The sequence below is a fragment of the Episyrphus balteatus genome, chromosome 2, assembly GCF_945859705.1.
Source record: "Episyrphus balteatus chromosome 2, idEpiBalt1.1, whole genome shotgun sequence".
Classification (NCBI taxonomy): Eukaryota; Metazoa; Arthropoda; class Insecta; order Diptera; family Syrphidae; genus Episyrphus; species Episyrphus balteatus.
In genome coordinates, this window is record NC_079135.1 from 125,064,439 (window position 1) to 125,078,928 (window position 14,490).

The window sequence follows — 14,490 nt, forward strand, 5'->3', positions numbered from 1 at the left end:
GGCAATTTAATTTCAGATTTTATTTTATTTTTTTTTTTAAACCAATTTTTTTTTTTCCGAATTTCTATATAAAAAGTCTATAAAATTTAAGCAACCTTAACTCTAAGAGCAAGTACGTGCGACCCCAGTCGTGCAATTTATTTTATAATGACTTCATGATGTCCATTCTACAATACATAATTGGCAGGTTTCCAACCACTATCTGCTAAGACCTCCCTATATACCAGCGCGAACCGAGTATCAAATACCTCACCTGAAAATTCGGCTCGAGATCTTTTAAAAAGTGAAAATCAAGTCGAGAGGGAAGATCTTGTCGTAAATATTCTGCATTTGTGATGAATAGTATGGTAAACCAACATGGAACCCTAGTAAATCTGTTGAGGAGACTAGCTAATCAATGGATAAACTCTGCAAATCAGTAGGCATCAGGCGAACCCCAAAAAATCAACGAGAGAACCTTGAAAATCAATGGGCATTGGGCATACCTATAGTAAATAAACTGTGCCTTTTTTCTATTCAAGCGATAGTTTAATTTTGTAAAAATTGAAGAACTATCTTCATATTCATCATGATGCCGGATAATTAAACACTTCTTGGTCATATTTTAGCTTATACGAAATAAACCTCATACAAAAAACATATTTGCAGCCACTATTGCTGGAGAACGATTAACGAATCGAACACTTAATTGTACCTAAATTGCTCTAAATTAGTGTAAATGTATGGATAATGAACGCGTGTACCGCTTAACGATTTTATATCAGTCAGTCAGCTATATGTACCTGTTTTAAGGGATAACTTCTCAAATTGCAAAATATCTCGGGATTGCTCTCGACACAAAATTAAAATGAAAGCCGCATGTTAAAAATAAATTAAACAAGAAGTTGAGAAAAATGTACTGCTTTCTTGGACAATATTCTGATCTTAGTTTCGAAAACAAATTTATTATAAGTTTTCAACCAAGTAGGTACATAAGTCTGGTATTTTAAAAACGAAGATTTTCACAGAGATCTTCAAATCCTCACAGTTCGCGAAGAACCATTTGAAAATCACGGAATTAGTAGAAACTTTCACTTAACTTAACTTTCTTTAGAGAAAGAAAAATTGATGTTTTACCTGAACTTAGTTACAATCGGGAGGATGAGCTGGTTTTCATATTAATTCCTTAACAAAATCATCGTTCGAAAAAAAAACATCTAATTTTTTGATTTTTCTTTGGTGAAAAATATGTATGTTTTCATCTTTTCCATTAATTCATTTTAATTTGCACCCAACGTGAAGCCCAGGCTCGTATTGGATCTTTAATTCGACGTTTGGTGTTCTTTTTACTTTTAAAAGAAAATACATTTTTTGTGAACCATTATTAACGGTACCTGCCATAGAACTATTAAAATGTCTAAAAATTTTCAGTTTTGGATTTTTAGAAAAAATTTCAATTTTTTTTTTTTTGAAAACCCAATTTTTTGAAAACGGGTTGATATTTTTTTTTTAAATTTGTTTTTTTGTCAAATTATATTTTCTTAAGATAAGCATACCAAATTTTTTGAAATTTTTTATTAAGAAAAAACCAATCTAACAAAAACGGTTCCTACAATTTTCCAAAAAAAAAATCCAAAAATTCTTTGTTATACAAGTAACTTAACTGCATACTCAGTTTGTAAACTTAAATCTTTCCAATTCGTTGTTTTAAAAACAATTTTAATCATTTTTTTGCAATTATTATGAAATGAATAACAAAATTGAATTTTTTTTTTTTGTTTTATGAACGCTATAAAAGACTTTAACATTCTATTCAACTTTTAGCATAAATGAAAGTACGTGCGACCCAGTCGTGCATTTTATTTTCTCGAAACAATGCTTCTAATTAACTGATTTCCACAACTTCACAACTAAAAAAGCTAATCTTTTTTCATGTTTTGTATTATTTTTGTTTTTATTTGGCGCCCAACGCGTTGCAATGTCGCAACGTTGAACCAAAACTCGTCATGGAATTTTAACACATTTGAGCCAAACTTTACTATCCTGATATTTTAAAATTAATATTTTCAACAACATGTAAAATCGGGAACCTTAAACATTTTAGTGAGAACACTTATTCAAAAAAATTGTATAGAAAACCAATCTTTAAAAAATTCCAGATTCTATTCTTTTTGCTTTACAGGATCTTCAAAGGGGATCGGGTCAAAATTCTGGCTTCAAAATTCTGCTTTTCAAAATTCTGCTTTTTCAGCGAAAATTCTGTTTTTCAAAATTCTGCTTTTTTTCTATTCTGTTTTTCAAAATTCTGCTTTTTTAAATTCTGCTTTTCAAAATTCTGCCAGCATTATATTTGAACAAAAAAATTCTGCTAATTCAGTTTTTTTTTTATAGCATATGCGCTGGCTAAAGAAAAATACACCTCATTAATGTAATTCAACATTGGTACTTTCCTAAATTTTTTTATTTAAGTGTCGCAAATATTTTTTGAAATGCATATACTGACTTTCTTTCAAATAAAATATGTATACTAATTGGAACCGATGTTGTACATTCCTTTTCTTATTCAAATTTTTGAATATTCATCTTTATTTGATAAATTAATAAATTTTTAGTTATTTTCGCAAATGTTTAATATTAAAAACCTTTTCTTAATATTTTCAAATTTATTCATTTATAAAACAAAAATTAATTCGCATTTAAAAAATGACAAATTATGTAGGTAAGTAATCAAATAAGCAGATAATTTTTCAAAAAGATGATTTTACAGAATTCTGCAAAAAATTAAAAAAGGGTTTGGAAAATGTTTAAAAGCGCGCGCTTTTTAACATTTTCCAAACCCTTTTTTAATTTTTTGCAGAATTTTGAAAAGCAGAATTATGTAAAGCAGAATTTTGAAAAACAGAATTTTGAAAAACAGAATTTTGAAAAGCAGAATTTTGAAACCAAATTTTGTAAAGCAGAATTTTGAAAGCAGAATTTTGACAAAAGAATTTTGACCCCGGCAGAATTTTGACCCCAACCCTCTTCAAAGTTTTGACTTCGGTTTGTTTTTCGAGATTTTGTTATGATTTATAAGAGTTTGTTCTAAGACTAAAAAATGTCATTGATATGTTAATTTTTAATAATTCCTATCTTCGTGACCTTATTTTTGAAAACAAATTCAATCCTAAGTGGGCTTTAGGTCTGGTTTATAATTTTTTTCTATTTTGTCTCCGACGTTTCGACCGTGTTTACAGTCTTCTTCAGGGCTAATTATTTTTAAAAAATAAAAAAAATAAAAAAATTATAATAAATGCTAAAAATCTATTATCTATACTTACAGATTATTCTATCTTCTAATTTTAAGAATTTAATCTTAAAAATTTTTAAAGGTTTTGTTTGTTTTGTTTTTATTTTTAAATATTTTAAAATTCAAAAAATTCGAAGTCTTGAAAAAGACGTTTCAAATCATCGAAATTTCAAAATATAAAAAAATTTAATTATTTGATAAGAAATTCAAACTTTCTTATCAAATCAGAATCACTTAGGATTGAATTTATGTTAATTTTTCTTCATTTTCTTTTTCTTATCATTTCCTAGTTTAGGTAAATCTTAAAAAATGTGGTATTATAGTTGAATTAAATGGCGCCCAACCTGAAGCGCTTGAAAGCGAGGGCACTAAGTTCTTATAACGTAATACTCCATCGAAAATTTAAATTAAGATGATATTTTGAAGCCTTTAAAAAAGCAATTAACTAAATTCTGAGGGTTTTTTTTGGAATAATTAACATAAAACAATTCAAACTAACTTACCATAGTATTTCTACTTTCTCGCATCCAAATCCGATGTCGCACACAAGTAGCAATTTGTGCCATAAGTCCAATGAAGAATGCAAATTGAATTGCTTGACCCAAATAAAGTCCTGTTTTGAAGCTAGAAGAAGACAACACAAAATTTTATTTTCTTTCATTCAACCAGACAATAACTCAATAACTTACTTGTCTTTGGTATAAGCAGGATATGGAAATTGTTTGGTAAAAAATTGCACATCATCCACCTCGAATTTGTCTCCGGCAAGCTTATTATTTGCCATGCCTAAGAAAAGATCCAATAAACCCTGTGGTGAACGTCTCTTACGGCTCAGTTGTTCTTCTTCCTCCTCTTCCACCGTTTCTGGAATAACTGTTGTTGTGATAACAATTTCATCATCATCATTATCGTCTAGTGAATCGGACACAGTAGTTGTTTGTTGTGTTGTTTCGTCTACAACTTCTTTTTCATCTTGACCAAGATCTTCATCTTCTTCCAAATTTAATGTATCTGATTTATTTTCCCTATCAACTCCATTCCAACCATCCATAAAACCACTCAAAAGATTCGTAAATCCACTAACTAATCCATCGCCACTTGAATTTGAAGCTGTTTCTGAACTTTCACCATTCGTAAACCAATCATCATCATCATCTTCATCTTGATCTTCTTGTTCATCTTCATCCACTCGATAAAATTGAACCAAACTTTGAGTTGTTGTAGATAATTTTTCTGTTGGAGGTTTCAAAGCATTCAACTTGTGTTTTTTATGTTTAATAATTCCCATATCGATGGCATGTTTAATCTCCACAAAACCCTGATGATATTTCAGATCCGTCTCCATCGCACCAGCTGGTCCAGGAAACCAAAATCGCTTTTTCGTCTCAACCGTTGGTGGAGTATTGTCGGTATCCATGTGAAAATTATAAACAACATCCTTGCCTTCGGTCTTATTAAAATGTACACCTCCATAATACAATCTTTGTTTATTCATAGTGAAGGCGAGTTTTTGAAGTTCATCTTCTGATTGAACTCCAACAAATCGATCAACAGAGAAACATTCTAAAATATTTTTGATTGTATGAATAACTTCAAAAACAGTTTGATCTGTCCTGATTCCCATCATTATAGATTCGATTTCTGAAATGTCGATGGTGTCACCTATTAGACTTTTTACAATTGGTGACTTGGCCAGTTCTAAAATACTATCGAATTTAGCCTGGAATTGAGTGTCATTGCGGAGTTTGATCAAAGATTCATCGAGGGCAAGGGCTAGGTTTACAAGACGATCGAGTTCTTCAAAGGTAGTGTTTGACTGAAAAACATAGAAAAAATTGTACATATAAGTTAAAAAAAATATTAAATAATTTTTCAGCTGCTTAAATTTTTAAATTATTTTATATAAAAGTTTGGTTCAGAAAATTCAGACAAAAATTCAGCTACCTATCAGCTATTTATCAGCTGTTCATCAGCTATTCATCAGCTGTTAATCAGTTATTCATCAGTTATTCATCAGCTGCTCATCAGCTGTTCATCAGCTTTTTATCAGCTGTTCATCAGCTGTTAATCAGCAGTTCATAAGCTGTTTATCAAATGTTCATCAGCTGTTCATCAGCTTTTCATCAGCTGTTCATCAGCTTTTCATCAGCTTTTCATCAGCCTTTAATCAGCTGTTCATCAGCTGTTCATAAGCTGTTAATCAGTTATTCATGACCTGTTCATCAGCTGTTCATTACCTGTTAATCAGTTATTCATCAGCTGTTCATCTGCTGTTTCCAGCTGTTTATCAGCTGTTTATTAGCTATTTATCAGCTGTTCAAAGTTATACCTTACAATCATACACAAATTATCTACTTTTATATAAGTCCTAATACAATTTGAATGGAATATTACTCACATATTTCACTATTGATTTAGTATCCTCAGTTATTGGTGAATATAAAATTTTCCCATGTATAATTGGTTTAATTTGACTCCAAGTTAATTTTCCAAAATTACTACTTGTCACATCCAAATATAAACGTTTGCAATATTTTGTTGGCATAGCATCTAATTCATCATCGTTAACTTCACTAAAATCTTCTGAATATAAAATGTCATTTGCTATTGGTATAACATCGGTGCTAGGAAATGGATGACCACATAGTATTTTACCACCTCGTACAAATGTTGAACGATCTGTAGAAAAATATACAGAAAAATAGTTAAAACAAACAGATAAAAGGTTAAACTAAAAAAAGGTTTACCTAAAAAAAGTCTTTTAATGTCAAAATTATGTCCCAGCATCTGTTCAACTTTTGGTATTGCGGCAACAACCTTTCCAATATTATCTAAAAATATTTTTTTTTTGTGTCGAAACAACATATTTTTATCAAAAAATTTGGTCTTTTACTTACCTCTTATGTCATTAAAGTACTTATTTGTGACAAGTGACGTCACTGCTGATATAAAATTGGCCTTCTTAGGCAGGTCAACAAGTGTATTATATAATGAGTCATCTTTAATAAAAATTTGTACAATGTCAATTATTGGTTTCATTCTAAAAATTAAGAAAAAAAAAATATTTAGCGCCATCTTGTGGGAAAAAAATTAAAATGAAAAATAGAACTTACGGGGCATTTTCAAGCTTTGAATACTCCTCATATTCTTCGGTACTTTCACATCTATTTTCTATACTACAAATATACGAATGAAAAAATGGCAATACATTGCTTTTTGTTGGCAATTGTCGTGTTGGAAATTGACAATTATCAACTTTAACAGCTCCAAATCTATCACGAATTGTGTAAAGTAAAAGAAATACAAGACACGGCCAGATAAATTGCACAACTGTCATCCACTAGAAAAACATTAAAAAATATAGTTTAGAAGAGTTTTTATCAAAAAAAAATCAAACTTACCGGCTGCCTGAGCCGAACTAGGACATCTTTTCGCAGTAAAGCCTTTATCTGGGGGACACTAAAAGCCGTCCGTAGTGTCTTCATTGTAATGTTAGAGTAGTTTTTGAGAGAGATAATGAGTTTGTTTAAAACGCTTGATGTTATTTCATATTCTTATCAATGATCTGTAATTAGAAATATTATAGCAATTATGAAAGTGATATGGGGGCAAAACATTTTTTAAAAAGTATAAAGCGTAACGAATAAAAAAATTTAATAATAGTCATTCCATCGATATAATATTATGAGAGTGCGAAGCAAATTTTATGCGTAAGTACAACTCAGATCTGTCTATATTATGTTATCGCAATAAAATTTATTATTCAAGGCCATTCGACTGAGGACGAGTAGAATGCTAATCATTTAGCGTGCTCTCATTGTTAATGTTTATTTTGTGACAGAACAAGAATTGAAATGGATTTATTTTGATGTGTTTTTTGGAAAATTAGAAGATTGAGGTTTTGAATGCTAATTTTTTTTTTTCTGAAAAAGTTTTGGTATTCCCAAAATTTTTTAGCATTCAAATTACTTTTTTAATTTTATTTGTTCTATAGTAAAGTAATAGAAAAGTTATAAACTTTTTTACACAGAAATTAAATACACTCATTGATTTTGGTTTCCATTACAAATTTTTAAAAATAAATAATAATTGTTGGAAACATTAAAAAAATGTATTAAAAAAAAATATTTATTGCAATATTTTGCATTAAAATAAAAATTATTGCAAACAAAAAAATTTCGGCACTGAAAAAAAATTCAATGCAAAATGTGTGCATTACCTAAATTTTTTTTTAATGTTCTTCGAATTTCTTACAATTTTGAGTTTTTGACCTTATATTATCTTCATTATTATAGTTAAAATAGCTTATGTATTTTCAAATAGCCAAAATTATATGAAAATTCGACGAATATTAAAAATAAAATATTTGATGCACACATTTTGCATTGATTTTTTTGTTCAATGCAACATTTTTTCGTTGCAATAAATATTTTTCTTAGTGCCAATTTTTTTTATTCTAAACAAATATTTTTAAACTTGATTTTTTTTTTAAGTTAAAATTTTTCTTAAAGAATTAATTCTATTAAATACAATCATAAAAAACTCCCTTGGGAACCACAATCTTTATCAATAAATTTCTAATTTTGTAATAAAATTTGAATAATAAAAAGATAATTCTTATTAAAGAACAAAAAAAAACAAGTCCGCTTAGCTAATTAATTATTCCTGAAGTTTTAACGTTTCTTATTTCTATTTTTCAATTTAACTAATTAGATACCTAACGTTTTTACTTGTTACAATCCACATTACATTTTAAAGTTTTATTTTTTTTTTTTGCTAATTAACGTCATGTATAGATTGTAGTCTTAATCGTTTTGTATATCTCGATAGAATCATTTGATTGGGGTCAGGTGCAAGTGTTAGGTTAACTACACTCAGCGCCATAGAATTAAGGTTAAGAAGTATTTTATTTTATGTTATATTGAACCTCATTTCAATTTTAATGCACATCAGGGAGTTTATTTTTTTTTTTTGTAAGACAACGATTAACTTTAAACTCATATTATTAAATACAGTTTAAGTAGTAACATTGTATGATATCTATTATAAAAATACAACAACATTCAAACCGTTAACTTATTATAAATGTATTTGAACCAACAAAAAATAAAATGCACGACTAGGTCGCACGAACTTGCTCTTAGAGTTAAAGTTGCTTAAATTGTTAAGACTTTTTATATAGAAATTTGGAAAAAAAATAAAATTCGTTTTTTAAAAAAATTAAATAAAATCTGAAATCAAATTGCCCTCCAAAACAAGTATGCAGTTTTGATTGATATATTAACATGCATTTTTAGAAAAAAAATTTTCAAAATCGTTAGAGCCGTTTTTTAAAAAACTAATTTTTTATAAATAATTTTTTAGAAAAAAAGTTCTAAAATAAAATTGGTATGCCATTTTGTAGAAATCTTTAATCAACATCTAAAAACAAAATTTCAAAAAAATTCAATATCCCGTTTTCGAAAATTTGATTTTTCAAAAAAAAATTTTCAAAATTTTTTTAAAAATCCAAAAATTATTTTTTTCAAAATTTTATTTTTGGCTTATATTTAAATTATATAAATGCTTTTTCACAAAAAGTTTCGTTGAAATCGAATAAGCGGTTTCGGAGATAATCCGATTTGAAAAAAACGGTTCTATGGCAGGTACCGTTAATAATGATTTTCCAAAAAAAAATTTTTCATTAAAAGGTAGACCTTAACTTAAAACTAACGTTTGAATTTTTTAAACAAAATCGTTGGAGCCGTTTTCGAGATATTTCAATTTTACTAAAATCGGTATATGACAAGTACCGTTAATTTTGGTCCAAAAAAATTAATTCCAAAAACCCCTCTGGAGAGTCGCCAAATAACGCTACATACCAAGTTTGACATTAATCGGTCCATCCGTTTAGGCTGTAGGTCCTTATACAGACAGACAGACAGACAGACAGACAGACAGACAGACAGACAGACAGACAGACGGACTTCCGGGACCCACTTTTTTGGCATTCTCTACCATCGTAATGTCATGGAAAAATGTTATCTCAACTTTTTTTTTTTTGTACGAATGCATAACTTGATATATAGTACCTATATCGCAAGTAAAAAGGAACGAATTGAGAACATTTTCCTTTTGGGAAATCGGTTAATTAAGAATGTAGGTAAGTTTGTAGTATATAAGAATATTTTAGGTTGAATGGTGTTTTTTTTCGAGGACGTAGTAAAATATATAATACGTCTCAAAAACCTAATGATTCGTTAGGAGTTTTAGTGTATAGACGTTCTATTTGTAATAAGAACCAGCCTTTCGGTGAAAGGGTGTTTTTTTTAAGGAAACAAAATTCTTAATCGAAATTGTGAAAGATGTTTACAAATAAAAAAAAAACAATTTTCAACATATTGGCTGTAGATACGGTTAGTATTGGTAATTAAAATCAAATTTCTAAAACTAATAAATACTAAGTTCGAATATTAACGCTCCAGTAAATTGTTCAGAGAGAAAAAGTAAGTGAGGAAGTTGGAATTTTGATAATTTATAGTCAAATGTTCCAAACTCTGTAATTTTTTTTCAAAAAAGATAGAGCACAGTGGATTATTTTAAAATTACCGTTTTTCTGTTTCGAGTTTCCTGGCCTGTATATCTTCAAAAAGATGACATGCTCATTTTCCAATGTCACAAACAAATCTCCTTTATATAATGGTGATTGTAAGACCGGTAAGAATGATCGAATTGTATTTTATGCAGTGTATTTAATGAACATTTAAGGGGAATTATGAAGAATAACTTAAAAATTTCTCCTTAAGCAAAAAAAATAATTTTGTTAATATGTTTCAAGAAGATTTTAACTGAATGAGAAGATATAAATATTTTTATAAAATAAATATGAAACACAATTATAGTTAATAGTTGGACCACTATGGCGTATACGTAACTTTTTTTTATATCTCTTTATGGACTCAAATTGAAAAAAATCTGTTGCATTTTTGAGTCTTATGGTAGATTAAGAGATTGATAGTTTCACCGAAATTGAAAAAAGCAAAGACTTACAGAATGTTTGAATTCAAACAAATTTTTTTAAACAAATATTTTTTATTGTAGGCTTAAAAAAAAATTAAGAAAAGTCACCTGATTTGTAAAAGTGTTTGAATTAAATCTTCAAAAGTTTTAAAATGGTTTACCCAACTCCTTTTATTTAACAATTATTTTGCTGTAGTTATATTATTAAATTCGCTTGAATTTTGTAGTGCGCAATATATTGCAAAAATAAATTAAAAGTGGAAGAGTTGCCATCTTCCAACAGAACCACAGTCAAGGTTGCCACATACTAAGAAACAAATTAGTTTATCCTTATCGAGATTGAATACATATATTTTATAGGCACAAATAAAGGTAATGTTATTGCATTAACATTAATATTCAATTCAATTTTGGTTTTATGTAATTTGGGAAAAAAAGTTTCTTCGAGAGAAAGATTTTGTCCCATTTTGTAATCAAAATCGCTAGAGCCGTTTTCAATATTTCAACACTTATAAGATGTTTTCGTTACAACTAATATATTTAAAAACCAATTTTCAGAATTCCAAAAAAAAATCATCATCTGTATCAAATTTTTGTTTTTTTTTTTTTTGTCCGTGGGTAGATGTTGTATCAAATTTGAAGAAAATCCATCACTCCAATGAAGGGAAAATGTGCGCAGAGTACAGAAAAATGCTCAGACTGGCGAAGAGCCTGACGAAAAGCCCTTTTTTTGTTTCTCCATCGCCGTAATGTTTGCTTTAACTAGAACCTCGTATTTTTTCCATACTCTGCCCTTAAGTGCAAATGTTTAACTGTGTAATAGTTCACAGTAAACAAAATCAAACACTTAAATAAGGGCATTTTTAAAATTATATAAGGTTTGACAGATGTTCTAGGTACCTATATTTTATTGGTAGGTACTTTAAATATAATGAGGAATGAATAAATTACGCTTTATTTCTTAAATAAGAAAAACGTTAAATAATAAATTAAAACTTAAATTTAAAAAAATAAACAAAGTTTAACAAAAAATTAAAACAAAAAAAACTTTGCGAATAAAAACAAATTTATCACATTATTTTCCCAACGTTTCGTAAGTGCTTCTTATTCGCAGTGCTTTTTATTCGCATTTTCTTTATGTGGACCAAAACAGCCTAACAACAGTGGAATAATTACATTAAAAAATTGGTCAAATTTAACAAATAATAAAAAAAACTTTGATTAAAATAAGGAAACTATAGAAAAAAAAATTAATAATCATTGATATCATCATTGAATAATTCTTGTCAAATTCTTTGGCACCTACTGTTTGCCGGTTCGATTGAAATGAAATCGAATACATTATTTTTATTTAGAAACTTCTAAGTTCTAAACAAAAATGATCATATAGAAGGTCTTGGCTATACCCAAGACCAATAATGGTGTAGATTGAGTTTTGAGGAAAGATTAATACCTCTAAACGTAGTAGAAACAACTTGCTATATGGTAAATAATAAAAAAAAAAACAAGGTGGTTATGTTTATAAATTTTACTACAAAATTGCAATGTTTATGAATGAAAGTGCACATAAGCATGACCATAACCTGACATTGAAAATTGTTTTTATATTGAAATTGCGAAAAATATCTCGGTATCAAGTTCATAGAAAACTTATAATATGCCATTGCGTGCTAAATGACCAAACTTGTATTCGCCTAGAGCAATTCTATTTGATGTTCGTAGTAGCTTGACATAGTCATGACTTTGAACTCTATCTCATCGATTGTGGAAATCTGTGTTGTTTTATTTATTTATTTTTTTTTTCTCTTGAACTAGAACTTCATTTATATCCAAGATTCTTAACATTGGTTTAGAGAACGAGAAGCCGAGAATAATGAGCTTACCGTGAGGAAATAAAAAAATATATCGCCAGTATAACAATCATTGGTAGTTAAGTTGAGACTTTTGATTTTTTGTTTGCAAATTTGAAATAGAAAAAGTTTTGTTGGGGTTCATTTGATTGTGCGTGATAAGGCGGTTTATAATAATAACGTTTTTTTATTTCCGAAGTGTGTGTATTCAAGTTGAGGAAATGATAAAGTTTTTAAACACGCCAGGGGGTTCCTACAAAACAAAGCTATGTATATAAAAGATTGCGCAATAATTTAGCCTTGTAATAATTATAATTAATGAAATTTAATATTTTTCTATAGTTAGAAAAATCTTCAAGTTGGCATATTGAACATCTTGCAACATTTCGTTAAAAATAATAATTTTTTTTTTTCCTGATAATATTTGTCATACTCATAACCTTATGTTTTATTTTAATAATCTTTTGTAACTGCTTATATTACCTACATTTATGTATTATATATATTTAAAAATTGTATTTGTTTTTAGATTAAAATATCAGCATGACGCATTTTGGATTAACTCATTTATTGATACAAATTGACATTATGAATCACAAGCCCCTTATCAATAATAACTCAATATAATTTCTTAATCTTTACTTTTAAAAGCATTTGCCTTAGATTTTTTGTTTATTAAACTTTTGAAAATTTGGAATAGGAAATTACTCAGCAATAACTCTATGCGGAGATACAAATTTAATGAAGTGCTTTTCTTAGTGGAATCAAATCATCCTGTAGCACTGGACTCCCTGATGACAAAAATACCCATGGCAGACATTTTAAGTGGTGCTAAATCCTCGGCAAACGGTCCCGAAAATGCAGTTTTTATGAAAATTGATGACAAAAATACCCATGGCAGACATTTAAACCTCCGGCAGACGGTCCTGAAAATGCAGTTTTTCTGAAAATTGAAATTTACTATATGCATACCTAAACGAATTCACGAATAGGATAATTTGTGCTTCAAAATGTATATGTTGCGAATGAACTTTTGAATGAACTCTTAAAATTTATGTAAAAAAAATATTTCTAGTCAAATTATAAATTCAGCTATTCCGAAAAGTTTGAACAACTCTTTAAAAAAGTCGGAAACATAGTAAATTTTTTCAAAACTGTATTTTAAATACATAAGGTAAAATCTGAAGCCACGTAGTTTATTGATTGGTGAATCCCCCTCGAATTTTAGTAAATAGCTTGTAAAGAAAAGCAATTTATCATTAAAAAAAAACCGAGTATCGTTACTTTAACTTAAACCCTCTAAACTCATTGGTTAGTCTTTTATTCGGAACTTCCTTCATTGATACCCGCTATTATGTGCTCTCTTTTGTCGCCTTCGGTGTCATATACGCGTACCTGAGGTACCAGCCATTTTAAACATTTTCTTCGTAGATTTTGCAGGTGACGATCACTGATGAGTCTTTATGTCTTCTAAACTTTCTTTTAAAGCTTGTATTTGTTGACTCCGCAGATGTCCTTTATTTTGGTCAACAATTTTCGAGTTTCTAGTCCTGGAGACTCACTTTTCCTCTATGAACCTAGCCTAACTTCCATACGATTTTTTAACATTTTCGAATAGGTACTTGATATTAAGATCTTGATACCCTTTAATATTCTGTTTATTTGCTTCTTTAGTTTAGTCAATTATTTTAATTGACTCAATTTTGGTTTATTGAAGATTATTGGTTCCTGGAAGATTATGAGATAAGGTGTTTTATTTGTTCGATGATTTATCTTTACAGTCATCAATAATGAGAATATAACTTCTTACTATACTATCACTTTCATGCCAGTGTTAGTAAAATGCATAGACTATTCCTTAAAATCTTGGCACTCATACTATTCTCAACAATTTCGAGAAAATCCTCTCACTGGCAATATTCACTTCAATCTATACTTTAGTGGGAATTCCGTACCCGATGTTTTTGTATTTTTATCCACTAAAATGAAATGCACTAGGCCCAACTGGTTTGCACGTACTTTTTCTCGCAACAACTTGCTGATTATAAAAACCATGTCTAAATAAATTATAAAGAAATTTGGTTGATAAACGGGAAAAACCGACATAAAAAGACAGTTTTTTTTTCCGAAATCCCATTTAATTGTTAGTTGAGACTTTTGCGAAAAATTTAAAATGCAGTTTTATTGCAATTTCTTGTAAATTTACGTGTGCAAAGTTTAATCAAAATCGTTTGAGTCGTTTTCGAGAAAATTGCAATACCTTGAGATTTTTGTATCGGAGTTACACATTCCAAACGAGTTATTAAAAAAAATCAAAAAAAAAAAAACAAAGAAATACACTGTTCAAATTGAACAAACAAACCAAAAATCCTG

At 28.7% G+C, this 14,490-nt stretch overlaps 1 protein-coding gene across 1 annotated transcript in view; it reads right to left on the bottom strand.

The window, feature by feature from the left end:
• The window catches only part of LOC129908968 (ATP-binding cassette sub-family A member 13), a 41,292-nt gene that overhangs the window by 9,955 nt on the left and 16,847 nt on the right, over window positions 1-14,490 (bottom strand). Inside the window, exons 3-9 of the mRNA XM_055985820.1 lie at window positions 6,670-6,833; window positions 6,382-6,608; window positions 6,166-6,308; window positions 6,016-6,099; window positions 5,667-5,947; window positions 3,958-5,084; window positions 3,772-3,892 (exon numbers count right to left, since the gene is read on the bottom strand). Coding sequence (XP_055841795.1) covers window positions 3,772-3,892; window positions 3,958-5,084; window positions 5,667-5,947; window positions 6,016-6,099; window positions 6,166-6,308; window positions 6,382-6,608; window positions 6,670-6,753 — 2,067 coding nt within the window. The 5' untranslated portion in view covers window positions 6,754-6,833. The remainder of the gene's footprint in view (window positions 1-3,771; window positions 3,893-3,957; window positions 5,085-5,666; window positions 5,948-6,015; window positions 6,100-6,165; window positions 6,309-6,381; window positions 6,609-6,669; window positions 6,834-14,490) is intronic.